The 23,825-nt window shown below is 39.3% G+C and overlaps 1 protein-coding gene across 1 annotated transcript in view; it reads left to right on the top strand.

The window, feature by feature from the left end:
* The window catches only part of npy2rl (neuropeptide Y receptor Y2, like), a 74,183-nt gene extending 53,008 nt beyond the window's left edge, over positions 1-21,175 (top strand). The window contains exons 4-6 of the mRNA XM_003455544.5: positions 4,301-4,466; positions 12,803-12,956; positions 13,702-21,175. Coding sequence (XP_003455592.1) covers positions 4,301-4,466; positions 12,803-12,956; positions 13,702-14,286 — 905 coding nt within the window. The 3' untranslated portion in view covers positions 14,287-21,175. The remainder of the gene's footprint in view (positions 1-4,300; positions 4,467-12,802; positions 12,957-13,701) is intronic.
* Positions 21,176-23,825: the final 2,650 nt, after the last annotated feature.

The following is a 23,825-nucleotide window of genomic DNA, read 5'->3' as shown; positions in this document are numbered from 1 at the left end:
TTTAATCATCAAAAACTGACATGGTTCAGAGATTTGCAGAATAGCCCTGGCCCCCTTCCGGGGACACCAGTTCAGTCCCTGCGGGGGCTTCATGTACCAGAAAAAACAGTCACATCTAATTAGATATCTAATACAGGGTTCGATTGAAACAGCTGCAGCTGTTGTTTATGCTCTCTCTGACACCGGTAGAGAATCAGTCAGGAGAGCAGGTGGTCCAGTCAGAACAAGAATAACAGTGCAGAGTCGATTATCTGTTAGTCCTTCAGATGAGGAATTAAAAAAAGCATTCAGTCAAGATTTGATTGTTTGGATTACAGCAGGATGTACTGAATTCAAAGAAACCTTAGTTCTGTAGGGGATCACAAACCTTTTGAAGTCTGATTTATTCTAGCAGAACGAAATTGTTCAAGTTTGGCTTCTAGGCTGCAAACTCATCATACCCTGCAAATATTATATGTATAGATAATATGATGTGATGACTGAATATCTCTGTACTCTAATGCACATCGGCAGGTGTCAAAGACTAGCACCAACACATGGCTGTAAAATTAAGCCAATGTGCACGTGCTGAAAACTGCAGTTCCTCAAATGTTCACTTGGCTAAAAAAATGAATGAATCGCCAAAGATTTCTATATTAAAATGTCCAGCTTTCTAGCACAAATAAGCATATTTACAGCTAGGTACAAAATTAATTTCTGTAGCTAATTTCTTCCTTCATAAAAACTGTATAGGAGGCGGTTTTTCTCTGGATACCGGAGTTAGGGGCACATCTGATCTGATGTCATGACACTGGTGTCTGTAGCTGCCAGCTGTCTGGTAGGCTTCACCATTGGGTGGCTGTAGCTCAGGTTCTAGAGCAGGTCAACTACAAATCAGAAGGTTGGTGATTCTGCTTGAGTCTGCATGCCAAATATCCTGCAAGATACTAACTGCAAGTTGCTCTCAGTGTGTCCATCAATGAAGATAAAAGCACTTACACAGAAAAAGTGTAGAAAAATGTTCTTGTGTGAATGGGTGAATTAGGCAAGTCATGAAAAGTGCTTTGAGTGTTCAGTTAGAGTAGAAAAGCATTACATGAAAACCAGTCTATTTACCATTTACCTAAACTGGACCTGTGAACCAAATTTGTGTTGATTAATTCTGTGTCCTTTCATTGCACACATATAGTTTATGGATGCAGCTTAACAGTATCACCATCAGGTCAGTAACATGGTGTTGGTCAAAAATGCACTGAGCTTAGAAAGCAAGGCCAGAATCCATCTTTTGTTTAACTTGTTGTTTGAAGTCCATCAAAATGTGAAGTAGTTGTCAAAGGGTGCCAAGGCAGAACTGGTTCGACGGTGGTAGAAAAGAGGTATTAAGGCTTCCACCAGCATTATCACCGAGCTCTTTAAACCAGAGGATTTGCTTCAGGGTAGAAATGGATTTGGGGAACAATATAACTTGCAGCCTGTGGAGGAAAAGTTGCTTTGAGGTTAAAGCTAGATTCTGATTTGACTTTGGCTCTTTAAAGTGCTTCTGGATTATTTTAAACATGGATTAGTAAAGCAATCTTTCAGTTTGTTCCTTTTTATTCTTTGCAGTGTTTCATTTGTATCACCATTAAAATTGAAGCGTGTGCAGAACATGAGCATGTGACACACATGTACCTACAGATGCTGACTGACCCTCGGCACTGTGTGAGCATCAGCGGCTGCTGCCGCCGCTGATGCTCACACATAGAGAACTGAATCTGATTGTACCGATCATGTGACAAGCTGTCCGTCTGCAGCTCTCCGGGGCAGATGGCGTCTCTCCATCTCTGACGTTCGGGGGACGGCGGCTCAGATGCTCACAAGTCGTTTTGACTCTGCGTGTATCCTCACATGACTCAGCCAATCCTGGAAAGCTCAGTGCTCCCGCAGCTTCATCCCCTTTCATAAATGACATGTAAACATTCAATTATAAAGGAACATTGAGAATAAAGGAGGAAAAAAGATGATTATATCATAAAGTGGTTATATAAGAACAGTAGGCATTAAAGAAAAACACAAGATGGGACAGGAATTGGAAGCAGGGTTTTGACTGTGGCTGCCTTTTTTCCTTTAATTACTCTGAAAAAACATGAACCTTGTTTAATAGATTTGACTTATTTTTGGTGCCGTCAGTGCAGAAAAACCGTGGTAGATCCAAACTGTAAAGAGAGACCCACAGGGATAAATGAGAGGCAAAGATACATCAGGTAAAAATGCATGAAAATGTCTTAAAAAGTCAGCTTCAAATCTAAACACACGGGAATTATACATATATTACACTCATACAGCTTCAGAATAAATATTCACAAACCTGTTTAGAAACCAAAGAAAATAATCAAACCAGGTTTTGGAGACCATAAATAGATAAAACCATAATAGGTATCTTTGGAGCATAGGACCTCTACACATGGGGTTCGGACAAGCAGAGGGAATATAGGGACCAATTTTCCATTCAGTAATTGTGATATTTGTAGGGGAAACAAACAACCAAACAAACCCAAAGCCAAAAAAACCCCCAAAAAACTGCTGATGCTGTTTTACTGGTTTATTCAGCTGTCAACATTTTGATGATAGGAACTGAAAATGAAAGGCTGTGGGCTTCTGCATGTGTACTTTCCTTTGAGGGAGGGCTTGAAGGGTACAAAAAGCATGGTAGGTAAATTAGCTCATTACTTAATTTTTCATAATTAAAGCAAACACAGGCTGTGTCCACACAAGTGGAGACTTTAAAAGAGTTGGTGAGTGTTCCTCAATTTACAAATAAACTAAGAAATCTCTCTTTGTGCTTTAACCCGCCTGTCCCTCCTCTAGCACACATATGTAAAGCTCAAAGTAATAAATCTGGCACTTTGCAAATTTTCATCCAGCCTGTTTCTCAGTTTACATCATGAAAAACAGTAAAATAAACAGACACCTCCACAGCATGCCAAATGCACCAAAAAGCAGAGCCGATGGAGACGATTTCAGCTGTGGGGAAGACTGGAAACTGCTTTACTGAGCATAAACAGAGGTGCATTTACCAGGAGACACTCTTTTCAAAGTGTTTCATTTTGACGTTTGAGTCCACACACCAGCACTGATATGGAGTCACAGGCAGGGAGCAGGCTTCAGAAAGTTACTGAACTGAAAAGAGGCTACAGCTACAGTAGAATACTGTATAATAAGGAAAGCATCTATAAATTATATACATCTGACACTTCGTTATCATAGGCAACAGCTGGGCTCACATCAATGCCGATTCAGTCTAGACTCTGCAGTTAATGTTCCCATAGCAGTAAAATAACTTAAAAACTATCTGACAACTAAACACTGTTTAAAGGAGATTTCATTAACTGAAGTATTTTCATTGGTATTCATGGGGTTTCCCACAGATTGCTAATGAGAAGAAAGCAGGGAAGAAATGCAAAACCTTGGCCTGAACCTTTTTTGAAATGTGTTAGATTTTGTTCTGTTCTACTGGAAGGCAGCTAAGTTCATAAACTGCCAGCATTTTCTTTAAATGGAGCATGTACATACATAGTTTCCCTTTTCTTTTCATCTATCCTTTGCCTGCTTGTTACAGGGGAAGAGTGACTTCACTAAACACCACAAAAAAACTCAAAAAAACAGCTGAGGCAGTCATGGCCGGATGCCCGGTTAATTATCTATGATGGTGGAGAAGATTTAGATCCCAGGGAGAGAGTCTAGTGGGTGGTGTAGAATTTCTGCAGCAAATTCAGTGAAAATTAACCTCAGAAATAGAAGGAGTTTAATGTGTTTGTGATGAGAACCAGACGAAAGAGGAAAGCATTGTACTTCTTTATATGCATAAAAACACAAAAATAAAATGACAAAGTAGTAGGGCACATAATCTTACTATATTTATGCCTTTATGGCTTCACTGGTAACACTGCATTAAATTTTTATGGTGAGCATTTGGTTAACAGAAACTTTTCTACTTATATAACATAGCCCTGCAATAGTGATCAGGAAAAAAGACTCCATATGTCCAATAGTGAGATCCCACAACTTAAGGCACTAAATGCTATTTTCAGATCCAGCAGCATTCGATGTCTTAAGTTGGGAAAAAGCAATGCTAAACTATCAAACTATATCAAGAGGGAAGTCCAAGGAAGGCAAAATGCACACACTTGCTTAACCTTTGCCTCCAGCGGCACTCAGACAACAACATAAGTTGGGTTTATATAACTTAGTTTAGTGGAACTTATCTGTGCATTCATGAGAACTTTTTGAGTTTTAAATGAGGAATGTAAAACCAAACATGTTTCTTCTTGTCTGTCTCCAGCCGACCTGCTGGTCAACACTCTGTGCCTGCCGTTCACCCTCGTCTACACCCTGCAGGGTGAGTGGAAATTCGGTAGCACCCTCTGCTTCCTGCTGCCCTACGCCCAGGGGCTCACCGTGCATGTTTCCACGGTGACGCTCAACGTCATCGCCCTGGACCGCCACAGGTGGGTCACACTTAAAGAACATGTAATCTGTGTTTATGATCTTCCTGTATTACAAGCTTCCCAACCATCATCTGTGGTTTGGGTAGAGTGGATGATTGATGACACTTTGTGTTTCCACACATAATGTTGGAAACACAAACAAACAGAAGAAGTCAAAGAGAGTTGTTTTCTACGTTGTATGGTTCGACGTGACAGTAAACAGATTTACAACAAATACTTAGAAAAGCCTTGTTTGACTACATGGATCCCTACGTTGGTTAGTAGATCCACCTCCACACCCTACACAAGCAGGTTTGATGGCTCATTTGAGCCATTTCTTTTTTCTTTCTTTTTTCACATGTAAGAATGGCATCATCCTTCACTGATTTTCAACTGGCTGTTTTATTTTTGAGTCCAGTCTTCATTTGTTACACTGCACTATATTATCCAGGTGCTAACCTGTGAACTCCCAAACTTCCTGTTTCCTGTTTTCCCCATTGTCCCGTTTACTGCTTAATCTTGGTGATCCAGTTTTCTTCACCTGCTTCCCAAGTTCAGATGAACTTCAACTCCACCGTCCTGGACTGCAGCTGCGAAGGCGGTCTTTGTTCTCTTACGGAGATCTGCTGTGAACTGAAGGGTCACTCCAACAAGACCCTGAAAGATGAGAACTGGTTCGTGTAATCCTACGCTGAACTCACCATAACTGCAATGCAGAACAAAGAGTTGGAGTTCTTCCTCACCATTACAAAAGCAGCTCTTTTGTTGCTTTGTTATGTCTGTCAAAAGGTTCTTTTCAAATGAAATATTTGCAGAGGAGAAATTTGGAAACTTTTGCCAACAAATGTTTTCAAGCACAAAAAGAATTTAAATCCTCATAAAATACTGCAGACTGAAATAAAACTTATCAAACTTAATGAAGAACTTTAATGTACTTTATGACTAAGTATCCTCAAAATTAATGACACTGTCTTCAGCTCTAGTTGAACTAGTTGCCAGTTAGAAAATCTTAGGCTGTTGTTTTTAATCACTCTGAACTACATTCCAAATGGTTGAAACAGAGTGCAGTATGATCCCAGGGAATGAAAAGTTAGAACATCCACAGTGAGATGCACCTCATTTGTTCAGAGGTTAATGGGGTGGAAATGGAGTAACCCCACCAATCCTCAATAAATACAGATGTATGTAGCTGTAGATGATTATTGTGCTCTGACTGCCCCTTATTCTCAGGTACAGGATATCGCTAGATTACCATGCTCTGATGGCCAACTTCACATTTTCACATCTATCCAGTTTACTCAGACGTTTTCACCTTCTGTGAAAGTGCAATCAGTTTGTGCTCCCCAGCAGGTTTTCACCTTCTTGCTGTGAGCTGACGTCATATTAATGACACACATGTAAAATCTAAAATCCATTTCCACCGTAATACAGCTGGCACTGGGAGAAGAGGATTACAGTGAAGATTCTCTGACTCTCTGTCATACCGCCACTGCACTCTAACGGCACAATTAGACTTCGGTTGCCTGCTGTTTTGGCAGTTGGAGTGTAGGTGTTAAGAGAAGTGATGCAGTTAGTTTAGAATGAACAACAGATTATCCGTTTTAACCTGTGTGAGCCTGCAGACTGGCTTTTAAACCTTTAAAGCCTGAACCATGAAATCATTCTCATGTTTTGAAATTTCTGATCAATATTTTGAAAAAAAAAATGTTATTTTAAATATGGGAGTTTAAATTTATATTGAGTTTGCTACATCTGGCATTTTGTTTTTCAATTTATTCTTTAAAATGTATCATCCAATTTATTTTTTGTTGGAAAAAAATCACACTGATGATGTAGAAGTCTACAAAACTCACAAAAACTCTTGTATCAAATATGTTATACTTTAAAGGCTTAAGCACTGAAATGTTGCTTGCACTCATGGATAAACCATTACAGATACTTAAAAATAATTTTATTTATAAATAGAAATAATATATATATATTTATTTATTTTTTTGGTAATTACCAGCACTTGGTAATTAAGTAAAGTAATCTTGCAGTGCATGGTTGTGTATATATACACGTGTCGGGATGTTCCTGTGGCTGTCGTCAGTATCTACAGGCTCTTGCCATTATGCTTATTTTCTCTCCACCACCTGTCCAAAGATTGCAAACAGACGAACAAATCTCTTCTCTGCATTTAAAGCAGATTTTTTATTTGTTTGGTTATTTTTGGGCAGATGGTTCCTGACAAACAAACTTACAAAAGATCACTTTTCACGATCAGGCCATCTGTGCTCTTGTTGTGTGTTTTTTTTAAGAAAACATCAAGAGAGTCAAATCAGTCTCATTTAGTCGGTCTACAGACTTGTTTCATGCACTTTAGTTTCCAGTCTTCTGATTTGAAGACGATATTGCTTTAAAATTTTGCTCTACTGCTACGACCCTACGGTCCTGTTAGCAACGATTCAAGCTGCAAGAGTAGCTTTCCATGATTTACCAAATACTTGGCCTGGCAGCTAGCAGCTCCTCAGTTCATCTTCTGTCCGAAACAAGACAACTTTGCTTTAAGCCAGTTTACCTGTGATGGGCTGCCCCTTGTGCACTTAAGATGACCATATAAGGGAGTACTCGTACATACTCTGACCTCATTATTTCAAATGCTGACTATGAGCCTCCACCACAGTAATAATGTGTATTCATATGTCAGGAAATAGCTACGTTAAAGAAAACTTTTCCTCTACGTGGTGGATGATGACCATAATTATTGTAGTAAATATGCTAAAAGTACAAATGTGTCTGGCATCCTCCTTTAGATAAAACTGACTCACCATGCAAATTTATGTGGCATTGTTCAAAAAGAAATTTCTGAGTTCATCCTCTGTGCTTCAGCAGTATTTAATTAAACTTAATTAAATGTAATGTGCACACAGAGTTCTTTCTTCTACCTACGCAAATTAAAGCTGTGACTTTAATGTAACTTTCATCATTATGTTTCATGCTGAATGTGCCAAAGCACGAAGCCCAAACAAAATCTCAGTGTCAGGATGTCTCAGCTGTAAACTTCATCCATAATGATTTCATGATACACCCTGTTTTTGCTTTCTCTATCAGCAAGGATTGTAAAAGCTAAAAGAAGTTTTGCCAGTTTTTTAACCTTCCTCTTGTGTTAGCTTTCTGTTATCATCTCTTATGTTAACGGGTCGGTTTTGACCCGTGAATTAAATCAGCTATAAAATACACTAAAAACAATAAGTTATCATCCAATTTGTTTCTCATCTCTTGGTTACCTTGTTAGGCTTCCTCATCCATGAAAATGTTGGTTTTAATACCTTTGGTGTGGGCCTCTGGGTCTTTTTTTGTCACAATACCCCTCGATTTCAATTAAAAAAAATAGTAAAATTAAATAAATCTGTTTTATAGATTTTTTCATTTTAAGATTAATAACTAAAATGACATCTATGGTGTTACGGGTCAATTTCGACCCATAGATATTTACATCAAGAAAAGACAAAAAAATGTTGTTTTTTTTCCAGCAGTAGACCTTTAATATAAACTGAAGAAAAAGAAAAAGTCCACTCCTCCTTTGTTTTGGTTATAGTCGTGGGTAATTGTGGGCTTTTTATCACTTCCCAAAGATACAGCTACACCTTAGTGAAGTTTCCTTTGTGAAGTTCTTGTCCGAGGTCATATCTGGTAAAAAAAATAAAAATAAAAATAAAATATCACAGCTGATATTGTGACCCTGCAGTCCAGTGGTCATATCAAGGACCACACATTTTCATTGGTTCTTCTCAGGGATGCCACTCGCAGCTTTGACTCTGAAAATCTGTACATTCCAGGCATAGTTGGTTTTTGCATCACAGGGTTCCCAGATTTTTCTGCCGTATTTCCCTGGCTTACTGGGTATGTATTGCCGGAAGGGGCATTTTCCTCGAAAAGTGGACAAGACGTTCATCCACTGTCACCTCTAGCCCTGGGATGAACATCAGCGGAAGAAGCTGCACCCATCTCACCCAGACATCCCTGATGGGAGCAAGCTTGTCAGACCTCGGTCTGGTCTCTCTGTTGTCAAATCTGAGGTCTCTTGAATCAAAATGATATCAAATGTGTGAAGTGACATCGTTGCCCAGAAAATATTTCTGCCTGTCGATGCGTCCCATAAACTATCAGTGGTCTCATTGCAGTATCTGTACACTCCAGCAAGAAGAAGAACACATCCAGGTATTCCTCATCAATATCTTTCCACATGTCGCCATGGACTTTTTTTCCTTCAAAGGTTTATCATAGTAATGATGATTCTTTTTAGTGACAATGGCATAAATGGCTCAAAACATCTCTTGATGTCACTGACTTTGGTCAGAGTAAACCTTGTGATTCCAGGGGTCATTTTGATTACATTTGCAGCAGCTGCCCTGCTATGTACTTCATGAGGTACTGAGCTCCAAAAGATCTTACCATTTTTGGACTTGAATCTTTCAGCAGGAGTAGCTTCAGCACCAGCGACCTCCACCTCTGATCAGATGTGTCTGTGTCTTCTGGATGATAGTCCACATTGTCTTCCTCCTTAGAAACCTGCCCATCTGAATCGCTGTGCTGCTTTGTGTCTTCTCCTTCATTTTCACCAAAAATATGATCCAGAACTTGGCTCACTGTGAATCTTCTTCTCATTTTTGTATGCTGGAATTTGTAAATGTGCCCTCTGGAAGTCAAATGGCCACTCAAATGAGTGAATTCACCTCACATGTCTTGACATGCCCGTCTTTATTTTGTTTTGTTTTTGTGCAGGTGTACTGGAAAAACACGCAAAATAAGAATCCCCTAAAGCTCATATGATTAGGAGAGGAGCTTGGTGTCAGTGTTTTAGCTGACAGTTCACTTATGATTTCAGTTTTGGCTTTAATTATTGCATTATACTCATAATATTATACCTGCGTCGAAACCGACCCTAACAACACAAAGGTCATAATTTCAAATAGGGCATTTTATAATTTAGTGAAAATATTTTTTTTTGTTTTATTTTGTAGAAATAGAGGTTCCTGACAAAGTCAAAAAGCCTTGATACAATAAACAAATGTATGTGATTTTTTTATGCATTTGAAATTTAAAATGGGTCGGTGCCGACCCTAACACAAGAGGAGGGTTAAAAAAAATTTAATCTGCATAGCAATAAACAGATGGCTGCCAAAAACACCACAGAGACCCACCAGGCTTGTGTTGAGTATGTGAAGCCAACGCTTATTGAGCTGATCCTCCAAATGCAGCTCTGTAGCTTTGATGCTCAGTGGAGGCTTGATCAAGAAACTTGAGAGATGGAGTAATGAGTTCCATATTTTTCTCCTTAAGGGAAGAGTGTCTCATGACTTCAATATTCCGTAGATTAGAAAGGAGCCTCAGTTGTAACCAGCAAAACAAAAACAGTTGGAATTATGAGTTTTTTGCAATTTCATCAAAACTTCAACACTTAAAAGGCAATGCAGCTTACAGTAATTGGTGAATGGCCTTGAGTGCTGGCTTGTTGGGTGTGTTTTATGTTCATGAGTGTGGCTGTGAGCACAAAGGGAACGATTTGCAGTGTTGATTCTGGCTGTAAAGGACTTGATCATGGCCTTCAAAAGAACTGCACCAACAATGCCATCATGCATCCAGTTTAGGGTTGGTGTTGACTTTTTAGCTACATGGTAGATGAGCCTGCTGTCATAGCACAAATTTTTCGAGTGAGAATTGTTTTGTCGTCTTTGTTTGCATTACAGTCAGCATCACTTTGAAACTCACATATATGCTTACTTTTGTGGGGTTTCTTTTAAGTTTCCCCGAAGGTAGTGTCAACCGCACAAAAAGGTGTTAATTGTTATATGATGATGTTCTTCTATCTGAGCAGTGTCTCTGCGTAATTTTGTGGTAATGGGTCTTAAACTTTTGCTATCACTGAACCTCCTGGTCATTTAGTACAAAAGATGAAAATCACTTCCAGGTCTGAAAAGTGAAGCTAATGTTGAATATGTCGAATATATACAGGGAGTGCAGAATTATTAGGCAAATGAGTATTTTGTCCACATCATCCTCTTCATGCATGTTGTCTTACTCCAAGCTGTATAGGCTCGAAAGCCTACTACCAATTAAGCATATTAGGTGATGTGCATCTCTGTAATGAGAAGGGGTGTGGTCTAATGACATCAACACCCTATATCAGGTGTGCATAATTATTAGGCAACTTCCTTTCCTTTGGCAAAATGGGTCAAAAGAAGGACTTGACAGGCTCAGAAAAGTCAAAAATAGTGAGATATCTTGCAGAGGGATGCAGCAGTCTTAAAATTGCAAAGCTTCTGAAGCGTGATCATCGAACAATCAAGCGTTTCATTCAAAATAGTCAACAGGGTCGCAAGAAGCGTGTGGAAAAACCAAGGCGCAAAATAACTGCCCATGAACTGAGAAAAGTCAAGCGTGCAGCTGCCAAGATGCCACTTGCCACCAGTTTGGCCATATTTCAGAGCTGCAACATCACTGGAGTGCCCAAAAGCACAAGGTGTGCAATACTCAGAGACATGGCCAAGGTAAGAAAGGCTGAAAGACGACCACCACTGAACAAGACACACAAGCTGAAACGTCAAGACTGGGCCAAGAAATATCTCAAGACTGATTTTTCTAAGGTTTTATGGACTGATGAAATGAGAGCGAGTCTTGATGGGCCAGATGGATGGGCCCGTGGCTGGATTGGTAAAGGGCAGAGAGCTCCAGTCCGACTCAGACGCCAGCAAGGTGGAGGTGGAGTACTGGTTTGGGCTGGTATCATCAAAGATGAGCTTGTGGGGCCTTTTCGGGTTGAGGATGGAGTCAAGCTCAACTCCCAGTCCTACTGCCAGTTTCTGGAAGACACCTTCTTCAAGCAGTGGTACAGGAAGAAGTCTGCATCCTTCAAGAAAAACATGATTTTCACGCAGGACAATGCTCCATCACACGCGTCCAAGTACTCCACAGCGTGGCTGGCAAGAAAGGGTATAAAAGAAGAAAAACTAATGACATGGCCTCCTTGTTCACCTGATCTGAACCCCATTGAGAACCTGTGGTCCATCATCAAATGTGAGATTTACAAGGAGGGAAAACAGTACACCTCTCTGAACAGTGTCTGGGAGGCTGTGGTTGCTGCTGCACGCAATGTTGATGGTGAACAGATCAAAACACTGACAGAATCCATGGATGGCAGGCTTTTGAGTGTCCTTGCAAAGAAAGGTGGCTATATTGGTCGCTGATTTGTTTTTGTTTTGTTTTTGAATGTCAGAAATGTATATTTGTGAATGTGGAGATGTTATATTGGTTTCACTGGTAAAAATAAATAATTGAAATGGGTATATATTTGTTTTTTGTAAAGTTGCCTAATAATTATGCACAGTAATAGTCACCTGCACACACAGATATCCCCCTAAAATAGCTAAAACTAAAAACAAACTAAAAACTACTTCCAAAAACATTCAGCTTTGATATTAATGAGTTTTTTGGGTTCATTGAGAACATGGTTGTTGTTCAATAATAAAATTATTCCTCAAAAATACAACTTGCCTAATAATTCTGCACTCCCTGTATGGGCAATCAGACTACTTGATCTCAGTGAACACTTTCTTGATGAGTTTATGGACTCAGTCAGTGAACATGTTTACAGCACAAAGACTCATTTCGAGGTTTCAGAATGAGACTTTACTAACTAATGGGTGACATTATGGTGACATTAAATCCATCTTTTGTTTAATCCATTTATCGTGGCCTCTTTTCATGGTCATTCAATCCATGAAAGGTTTGTATAAATGCACTGATTCATTCAGAAATGGGATCCATTTGGCCTTTCAGCTGATCCATCTACTGTTCATCTACTGTAAGGAAGGGAAACATGGAAAGAACAAAGCTAAGGTATGCCAAATTACACAAGAAATGGACTGAAAATTACTGGCAACAGGTCTCATGGAATGATGATTCTGAATTTGAATTTTTTGTTTCAAATCATGGTCTTTATGAACAGAGGAGGTCAGGAACAGCAGTGAGTGTCTACAGCCATCTGTAATACACAGTAGAGACTGCGTCGTGGTTTTGGCTGCTCTGTTGGGGATATCATGAGAATTTATAAACTTGTGAATGCAGAAGGGTACTGTCAGATTTTGAAAACTTGTAAAAATAGCTACAAATGTTCCCCCTGAAAATGAAGATTTTTTGAATGAAGTGTGACAAAACTTCTTGGTAATAACTAATACAATCTAAAAATCAGAAAACTGACATAATATCAGTGGTTTTCTATGTCCTGGCCTGTTGAAAACGAAACTATAAAGTGCACCTCATGTGAACATTTCAAGTTTCTACATCCATTTGGTATCCAATGTTTTGCATTTCAGGTGTATCGTGTACCACCTGGAGACCAGGATGCGTAAGGACGTGTGTTTTGCAGTGATAGCGTTGACATGGGTGCTGAGCGCCATCCTGGCTAGCCCTCTGGCTATCTTCAGAGAGTATGGCTCTTTCACACTGGAGCCTGGACATACCATACAGGTATATGCATTCACACCCCTATAACACCGTGTTTCTGAATCAAATCCCAACTCTTTCATCTCATCCTTCTTTCCTTCGTTTCTTTCCTTACTTACTTCCATTCCTCTCCAAACTGTTATCTCCCTTCTTATGCCTTCTGTTCATAATCCGAGCCTCTTCAGTCACTCCAATCAAATGTAAACTAAGTCAACAGAAATAAACAGGTGCATGCCCCACATGGATTCCAATCTTTGTGACATTGACCTCAAGGTCATAGTCAGAGGTCAGGTTTTCTGAAAATCTTGTGAACAGGATTCTGCATTTGCATAAAATTTTAAAGTTTTACCTCTCAATATCCACGGACGACTGGCAACTCATGCAGGTTTTGGGGTGGGGTTCTTTTTTTATGGCCTTTTAATCTGTTGGGAAGACCCAAATGGAAAAGAAAAAAAAACCCACACTGAGCAGAGAAACTGTAATGGCAAAATGAGACTTCATCGTTAGTGTAACATCTTCTAGTTTCTGAAGATTTGCCCGTTTTACCATGTGGCTAAAATTAAACCCACCCCTGGGTTGCCAGTCACCTGGGGGATATTAACAGGGTAACTTAATCAGAATCAGAATCAGAATACTTTATTGATCCCTAGGGGAAATTATTTTTCGTTACAGTGCTCCATTATAAACAATTAACCACAGTATTTAAAGTGTACCTTCATGTAACACAGTCTAAACTCAACCAAACATCCCATTCTGTCCTCTGTCATAGGCGTGTATGGAGAAATGGCCTGGGACAAACACAGATGGCACCATCTACAGCATCTCCATGCTTATCCTGCAGTATTTTCTCCCCCTGTCCATCATCTCCTTTGCCTACGCCCGCATCTGGTCCAAATTGCGTGGTCACGTCAGTCCAGCAGAGAGTGGTGGCAACAGCAGCGCCGCCTCCGAACGTCACCGCCGGCGCCGCAAAACCACCAAAATGCTGGTGACTATGGTAGTGGTGTTTGCTGTGAGCTGGCTTCCCTTCCATGCCTTCCAGCTGGCCACCGATATCGACAGCACGGTGCTGGACATGCGGGACTTCCGCCTGCTCTACACCGTCTTCCACGTGATTGCCATGTGCTCCACCTTTGCAAACCCGCTGCTTTACGGCTGGATGAACCGCAACTACCGCGCTGCCTTTCTCGCTGTCTTTAAATGTCGCAGTGGCGGCGAGAGGGGGAGGGGTGGCCGACTGGACAGCATTCACCCCGCTGGGGGAGGGGCAGGAGGAGGAGGCGGAAGGGCGAAGAAGATAGTCCTTGAAACGCAGGATGTGGTGTCTACACGCCTGAACGCCACTGATGTGTGAGATCCTGAGGAGGGATGGAGGAGAGGAAGAGATGGAAGAGAAAGGAAGGAAAATAAAACTCTTTTGTCTTCTGGGAGACAAAAGATTGCACATGGAGATGGAAGAAAAGAAGACCTAAAGATGTGTGAGAAAATAGAAACGGCACGAGTGAGAGGGAGCCAGCGGGGGGATTAAAAAGCCCAAAAATAGAGGAGAAGGCGGGGATGATTGGGGATTAGGAGAGGAAGAAGAATGACAGGAGAAGAGATGAAGAGCTGCTGAATAACTCAAAGTCTTCTCAAACAACTGAAACGGCATCTTTCTGAGGACATGACCTTGCTGTGATGGAAATTTCCCACACTGTAAAGACGTGCTTCGAGGATGAAATTATGTTTGAAGGATCTGTGACACTTAAAAAAAAGTGGGAAAGTCTGTATGGAGAACAGATTAAGATGCCAATTTTTTGTGGACAGAAAAAAATGACCAAAAGAAATGGACTTTAAAATCTAGTCAGAACAGGGCTTTGTCTCCATCTTCATTCCACACATGAAACGTTTAACTCAAAAATATAATCCACAGTGGCTTACAAACGGGCTCTCTTACAGAAAGCTTATGAAATTTTAGGCCACTGTTAAATCGAAAATTAGAAGAAAAGCCGGGGGAAAAATACAATTTGAATGCATGATGCAACCTTTGAGAAATCTCAGACACTGTTGTGAAATTGTGCGTTTACTGTGGATTATCTGACAAAAAAGCCAGATTGGAGGAGGGAAAAACAGAAAACATGGAGGTGGCCAAGAAGTAGATGTGGTCAAATGATTCATATTAGAAGGGAGATGCTTTGTTGTCCTTTTTTTTAATTGACGGAGGATAGAGAGCAAGGGAATCAGAGACAAGGGCGGAAGCTGTAACTGTGATAAAGGGATCAGTAGGAGGAAAAGACAAGAGTGAAATGTGGGATAATGAGGCAACATTTACAAAAATGTATTTCAAATGAACTGTATCCAATTTAGAAAGAAACATAAGAGAAAGGATCCTTACTTTCAAGCTAACACACGAATGTTTGAATAAAATGAAAACCTGAGTGATTTACTTCCTTCTCTTTGATCACTTTAGCACCTTAGTGAAGCCGTAAATTTATTACATCGCGACTTCAATTTTTCCAGTTATACAGACACAAAGACCAGGTCATCATTTTATGCTTCTAATATTAATCTGATTTGATTCATCTGTGCTCAGTCTACCAAGACTTTTTATTGTAACTCAATTACGAATGGAGGAAATATCATGAAAGTATGATCGGCCACATTAAAGCAAAGCTCATTACGTAGATATGCCACTTTTTCAATAACTTTAATGGATGCTTTGAATTCCAAATAACTTCCACAAGTGAATACTTTATTCATAGACTTTTACATGGATTTAGGGCATGATGTTTGCCCTGCAGAATTTAAAAACAAAAAGCTTAACTTGTTTTTTATACTTGATTATAATTAGGATCTTTGAGTTTATAGCACCACTGAATCTCTGAATGTTTTGGGACAAATCTTATCAACCCTTCCAAACACAGTCAAATCATCAGAACACTGTTACCACTGTTCTGATGATTTTTTTAGTTGCTCAATCCAGGTCGGTTGGACATGATGGTGGCTATGCCCATGTTTTTATATTGTCTGTGCTCTAGCCTGATGGAAGAATAAGCCCTGTTTATTCCAGCGTTACAAATTTACCCTGTATCTACTTGTATTGTTGTATTTTTAGATTTCAACTACACTGGAACAAAACTTCCAAACTTCAACCAAACGGTGGCCTAGGCTAAATGTAATGCTGTGTTCACCCTGTGTTTACATGAAACCACACCAAGAGGTACCACATCTATACATTTAAAAAAGTTTTCAATTTAGTTGAAAAATTTGAAAGCCTTAGAGCTGAGATTGCCTCATAGACTCTGATGAAGGACAAACCAAAGCTAAACGATTCAACTTCTCTTTTATGCAAACAAAACATAAAATGGGCTTTAAGTGAGCAAAGTCATAGGACCTCCTGATATCTTACTTACTGATGTTACAGTAACTTCTTTCTAGTGCTCTGTTACACTCTAACTCTTGTTTGTGAGGCGAAAATTCACCTTGAGTTTGATGTTTCCGCACCACTGGGGATAGGGCAACATCATTACAAGAGGCAGAGTAGGGCCTACCCAATCCTGCATCAACTCTGTAGATATGTCTCTACACCAGGGGTCCCCAATCCCAGTCCATGAGGGCCGGTGTCCCTGCAGGTTTTAGATGTGTCCTTGATCCATCACAGCTGATTTAAATGGATAAATTACCTTCTCAACATGTCTTAAAGTTCTCCAGAGGCCTGGTAATGAACTAATCATGTCATTCAGGTGTGTTGACTCAGGGTGAGATCTAAAACCTGCAGGGACACCGGCCCTCGTGGACTGGGATTGGGGACCCCTGCTCTACACTATCAACAAGCACCTGAGCTTTCCTTGTGACCCATCATAGAACCAAAACATCTAGAGCCGTCAGCAGACTGAGTTCACTGTAATTCTAAAGGCTCCAACAACACTAACCTTTGTTCAGGCCTCCCTAAATAGGGTTAAACCCAGGAACTCCTAAATGCTAGGAATACCTAATCCACATCTTTTTAAATGGAACATTTCAAGCATTGGTTTGAAAGTAAACACTAAATTCAGCCACCTGGAAACTGTGGGAAAATGGAGACCTACTGCTTGGTTCTGCTGGAGGTGGTCTTTAACATTTCATGCTTAAAATTAGCATCTTTAGAAGACTATGGTTATACACTGTTGGAAATAAATTTAATTTAACTTAAGTGAACCTAGTAAAGCCGCAATAGATTCTTTTTCCTAAACATCTGTTCAAACAAACACATGAAATATCATGGAAAAAAACATTGTCATCATGATTTCAAAGCGTATTCCACAAAATCGTTGTTTACTGCAGCTCGTATTTTTTCTTCACTCAGTCGACTGATCCTGTACCTTCCTTGGTAAGCCTATGGCACAGGAATAGAAAGAAGGTTCCTCCAGTAAGTTGAAACAACTGGGAAGAGCAGGTAGTTAGAGATATCTTTAGGCCTCAGTCAGGCAGGTCTTTAGATCAGCCCCCTGACCCCCCTGGGAACACCAGAAAAAATGTATGGTCCCTGATGGGTTGGTGAGTGGATGCTGGCTATTGATGGTTCCCAGCAAATTACAGTGGTTTTCTGTGGTTTGCACATTAGATGCCAGCTTGTCTGTGTACACTCAGCAAGTACTTGCCCAGTCATGCCTGGGCTTGAAACTTAGTTTCTATGGAAACGTAGACCATGCACCTTTACCATAAAGGTTGCACCTTTTGAAACAAGTTAAAAACTTTAAACTACTAGGTAAGGTTTAGTCAAAAACATCTTCATGGTTAACTTGCGGAGTTAAAAAATTTAACTTAGTATGGTTCCAAATGAACTCCTTAGTGGTTCACTGTGAATGTGATCTGACCTCAATCTAAACCAACTACCAGGTGCACTTTACAAGTTTGATTTAATAAAAAAACATCCCATAGTCACTCATGCTTTGTATTCTCAATCGGAAACCAACTACTGGCAATATATTTGACAACTTATAATGGCCACCGATTATATTGACAACATTCAAATTGGGTGGTCTGCCTCTCTCTGGTTAATATGGTGGGTTTCTGTGTTAAGTTAACATAAATAAAAGGCTAAACTTACTGTTTTGGAAAGGTAGGAAATATTGATGTTACTTGTGGGAAATATTCCTAAGTGTTTCCACACATAATGTTTGCTCTTAATTTTGTGTTAATTATGAACTAATTAGTTCCATTGTTCAAAATGTTATTACCAAAGGTTGTTTCTTTAAGAGTCTAAAATTTAATTGCCTAATTGAAATTCCAACTCTCAGTTTTCCCCTGGCAGAAGCTTTATCAACATACTGATTTGCTGTAAGCACAACTGGCTGATTGAAAAATGACCTGCAGAAGGTGAATACACATCAGAGATACAGGCGTGTAAGAAAACTCATCAAAAGTAGACAAATGACATCTTTTAAAAAGCTTTGGTGTTCTTGACATCTATTCCTCTTTAAATCCTTCCATTAGCGGATCCTTTCTCTCTGAGCTGCATCACTGCTTCACCAGACCAGCAATCCCACAATCCCTCTGTTCCCTCCCACTGAACCTGCTTCTCTCTGTCCTCGTTTCAGCTCCTCGTCTGTCTCTTCTCCTCCTATGAATGCATGTATTACGCAGCTAGAAATGGACAAAAAGAATATGAGAAATGTCAGTTTCATTTTGAGAAGTCTAAGTGCTTAGATGCAAAAACAGAAAAATTATGCCTGCAAAATTATGTGTCGAAACGAACAGCTTAGAAATGACAGATTCAATTAAAAAATGACCTGAAATATTTTTGCAAAAATTAAACATTTGTAACCATTATGTACTTTATTTAAACAACATACTTCTAACTTAAAGTCGTTGGGATGAATTTTTCATTGCTATTATACTTACATGGACATGTAAAGAGGTTCAGATAGGGAGGCTGAAGATACATGCTTTGCTCAGACTCCCCAAATCCAAAAATGAGCTATGTGTAAACATCACCATCCACTTTTGTCCACAGGAATAACTCCTAAAATCCAGAAATATCTTAGTTTTGATGAACTGCTCCCTCATCTCAGTGTCACTGGGGTTTTTTAAGGAGGTATTTGGTTAGATGCCTGAAATAATCTTCAGTTATGTCCCCTTAGTTTTTTTTTTCAACAACATATGTAAGAACATTTCATTGCCATGCCCTAAAAATGTGCTAACAAATGACTAAATGCAACTACATTTCATCATAAGATCCAAAGTGATGCTCAATTCCAGTTTTCCCCACAAAAAAATTATCCCTACAGCAATCCACTAGGAAACTGCACTGAGTAAGCAGGGTCCTGAATTAAGAATTCATATTTGTTATTATAGAGTTGCATTGACATGTAAGGCAGTCAACCCCAGAGGAAAGGAAAAAAGAAGGAAAGCATCTATAAATCACTTTTTTACAACTCACAATTACCAAATTTTAAAATGAATATAATCAGTAACTGTGAAGTTAACACATTATCCTTCTTATTAAAAATTTCAAGGATCCTTTACCCCTCCTTTGGAGTCATTTTAAGAGGTTTGGTTTAAAATAAACCCTCACAATGTTAAATATCTTAAAGTGCTAACTTTTGCCCGTTCTGAGATTGAAGGACTCCCTCTGATTCCAATATATTACTCAGCATGTTGAAGATTTTTCCCCAAATGGCTAACCAGTATATTCCATTATGAAATAAGCATCACTTTGTGAAGATTTTACATGGACTTATGCAACCTCCCAATATAAATCTTCCAATTATGGCTAGACATTTTTTATTGTCCAAAAATGTAGCTATATCTCATCCATCTAGCCGTCTATTCATCTTTTGGTTATCCAGTTCAGGTCATGAATAATGAAGGCAGTTGGACTTCTTTAAGTTGCCTTCTTTATTCAAGCTCATAATACTACCATGACCTGGATGATCGAGAACCTAAACACACATTTCCAGTTCAGTGTCATGGTCTAGCTTAAGCCTATCCCAATACCTTAGTAAAACAGGGGTATCTGTCTTTATTTCCCAGTAAACAACATTAAAAGATGAACTGAAGAATAATAAATCTTCCCCCTACTTCATTACCCATGTTAGTCAAACCATTAGGTATTTCATTCAATCCCATTGCTCACAGGTGTATAAAGCAAGCACCTAGCCACGCAGTCTGCCTTTAAAAACATTTGTCAAAGAAAGAGTTGTTCTGAAGGGTTCAGAGAACTTGAGCGTGGTAATGTAGCAGGATACAACTGTTGCAACAACTTCATGAAATTTCTTAAAACTCTTAGTTATTCCACAACAGTGACTAGACCACATAAAGTTACATGTCCACTAAAAACTCTTCTTCAAAGTTCAGTTAACAAACGTTTACCGCTAGAGCATTGGACCCCTGATTTATCTTCCTCAAATGACCAACTGAGACCAAACGGAGTACCTTAATAAAGGTAAGCCTACATGTTATCAAAGTTGCTAGCAAGATACAAAAGGAGATTTGCCAGTTGTCTCCAATTCTTTCCATTTTCTCCAGATTTCTCAGTTCATGTGATGTATGTCTTTTGACTCATATGAATTGTAAACACTGTCTATTAGTTTCTCAAATGGTCCAAAGTCTCCACAACTGTTTCTATGAAAAAATACAATAAAACCGTCAGTGGAAAAAAAGTGTAGATGTGGCAAATACCACGGTACCATAGCTTAAAAATCCCTTTGAAATTAATCCAAAAATAAGATAGAAATAGATTTAACCTGCCAACTGGGAGCTTTCTGTTGGAACATAATGTCTTCAGTCAAAATTCACCACGGGGATCCTGGTTTATTTTTTCAGTGTATTTTCGTTCATTTGCAAACATTATTGTTCCGTTAACTGTATTTTTTTCTTTTGTACAGTTTTTTTAAAATTATTATTTGACTTTTTCCCTTTCACTGAGTTTCAAAGGCCAACTTTAAACAAATTGAAATGAAATACTTTCACAAACCTCTGCTTTAAATGTTTCTAGTGATTAAATGGGCTGTCTTTTCTGTTTGTTTGTTTGCTTGTCTTATAAGAAAAGAGTTGAACAGATATTTAGCTCCTTATAGGTTATATTGTGCCAGTTTGTGACAGAAGGCCACAGATGCTGCTCGACCTTTATCAAATATGAATGTAAACTGCTTTGTAACATGGCTGTAATGTTGTATATTCTATAACTGTGTAAATATTGACTGTGTGAACGACTGTAACCAAGCACAAACTGTTGGCCTTTACCAGTGTCCAACAACAGATGTACTATTCTCAAGCACAAACATGCCTCTGGACTCCTTCTGTGTGTCTGTGTCCTTTTATAACTAAAAACTGGAACTTATATACATCAAAAGTAGAATTTTATATATTTCCAAGGTTATATTCCAAGGCTTTCCTTCTTTACAGTTTATAAAGGCTCACCAACTCATTAGTCCATGTCTGGAGTAATGAGTTTTAATTTCAGCTGCAACAGTCATGGCAGCGTCAAAATTTGGCACCAACAATATGAAAGCATGGATCCATCCTGATTTGTATCAACAGTTCACGCAGGTGGTAGTGTAATGGTGTGTGAACTTGAACATGATAATGACTTTGCTGGTACTCAAATGGCCTCAACAGTCGCCAATTCTCAATTTAGTATAGCACCTTTAGGAATGTGGTGGAACAGGAGATTCCCATCATTGATGTGCAGGTACAGCGTGATGCTATTGTGAAAAAAAATCAGGAATGTTGCCAAAAAATCTGTTCAATTCAATTTAATTCTGTTCCATTAATATAGCGGCAGAACCAGGCTCAGGGGACCGCCATCTGCCATGACTGGTCAGGGGGTGTGAGGAGGAAATCTGTGCCACAGAGAAAAGGGGATCCAACCTGGTGCTAGCAAGGGGTACCCAATAAAAGCCCTCCAAAATTGATACTGTTACTACTACTAATCATAATTATTCAAGGTTCAGCACCATTTTTGTGAGTCAATATGGAGGAAACTGCAGTACTTACAAACATTCTGCATTCCTATTTAAAATTGTGTGCATCTATTTCTTTGTTTTAAAGATTTTATTACTATATGCCAGTGTTAAAAACCAAGGTCAGAAATGTTATAAAAGGACTGAAGTTGAAATGGAGTAGGCACATTTGCCAATAAATGATGGATGTGATCGTGATACATCCATGAATACATCTGATGGTAGTATCAATGCCAGGGATGCTGATTATAATTTCCTTTTACTGTCACAGGACGCTGATGGTTTCCCAAAGCTTTCAGGGGTTTTTTAGCCTCTTAGACCCTTCAGCAACCTCAAGTGTAATTCCTCATAGAAATACACTCATCACAGATTGGAAGGGTAGAAGGAGCGGATTGAAATTGGGCCCTCGAGCTTCCCAAATGATGAATTCCAAGTAATGGCATTTGCCCATCAGACTGGCAGAAAGCTTTTCCTTCATTTCCATACAAAAGCTGAATTTTGTCTGTAATACTTAACAGTGGGGGTGAAACCATAATGACAAATGCTTTGGACTGGATTAGAATAACTGCATTATTGAAAGAAATAAATTCCATCCAAATAGGGTTTAGTGGTTCAAATAAAGGTTTTTTTTATCCCCAAAACAACTTCATGGATATTCTCTGAGAGTGCATTAATATTGCAGCTTCAGTAATGAAATATGAGACAATATTTTGTTAATTTCACTTTAGATGCACAAATACAGGGTTGTCAGTAATTTTATATACATTATCTTGACAAGTGACTGATATTTAACTGCGGTTATTGAAACTGACAAAAAGCTGGAATTTTTACTTTTAATAAAAAAAATGTATCCTTGATTAAATAAAAAAAAGCCATGTCACATTTGACGTGTTGTAGCAATACAAAAGAAAAAAAAAAGCACATTAAAAAAAATTCCCTTCTTGCCCCTGCGGGCGGTCTATCCTTCAAGCTCAGGTCCTCTACCAGGGGCTTGGGATCTATTGGAGCCACTCGCCCAGCTCCCAATTACCACTGGGACCACTGTTACCTTCACCCTCCACATCTTCTGGAGTTCTTTTCTCAGCCTTTGGTATTTCTTCAGTTTCTCATGTTCCTTCTTCCTGATATTGATATCATTCAGTATAGCTACATCTACAAGTAACCTTCCCTAAAACATACTCTCTCGAGACCTTTATTGTACTTTTTGATTAATGAGACCATAATTTACAAAATTAATCAATCATGTTGTATTCACTAAGACTGGAAGCTACTACTTGAAATAATTAACTCTTCATCAAAATGTTTACTGAAGTCATAGATCAAGTGAGCAGCAAGGTTGTTTTACCATGGACCCTTAAACGATTTAACTTATTTCTGCAACCACATAGGCTGCGCTCTGCTGGATATCAAAAATAATGCTGGTTTAAGGCACTTCCACTTTTCAGGTCTGTATGCATTCTACGTATCAAACAAAAAGAAAAAGAAAAAAGCTCAGCATCTCTCACCACATCATCACCATTTGACAGCAGCAGAAGATGTTGTTAATGGCTTGTACATTTGTAGTAGCACTCTAAAACCAAAGTAAGAACCCGCCAGCCACTTCGCCTCATTTTTTCTCTGCTGGAGACCTTACAGGAAATTGTACTGAGGGTCCTCACAGTAAGGTTGCTTTGTACTATGACCAACTGTGCGTCGCAGCCACGTCTCCCATCGTCAGCACACTGAGCTTAAATTTCCAGATCTGAGTGGCCTTCACTTTTTCTCTTCGATCCCTCTCCATTAACACGAGGTGAAATGGAGTATCTCAATCTCTGTTGCACTCACGCTCACTCGCTTCATCTTGACATGACTGTACAATAAAAGCACTCTCACAGAGCACATGATGCTATTTTTTCTGTGGCAGGGGGCTCACACGCAACTTATCCAATATTTAATGTAAAAATATTCAGTCTTGCTGTTTGGTGGTTGC

The sequence above is a fragment of the Oreochromis niloticus genome, linkage group LG3, assembly GCF_001858045.2.
Source record: "Oreochromis niloticus isolate F11D_XX linkage group LG3, O_niloticus_UMD_NMBU, whole genome shotgun sequence".
Taxonomy (NCBI): Eukaryota; Metazoa; Chordata; class Actinopteri; order Cichliformes; family Cichlidae; genus Oreochromis; species Oreochromis niloticus.
The sequence above is the reverse complement of the archived record's forward strand: the minus strand, read 5'-3'. Positions and strand labels throughout refer to the sequence as shown.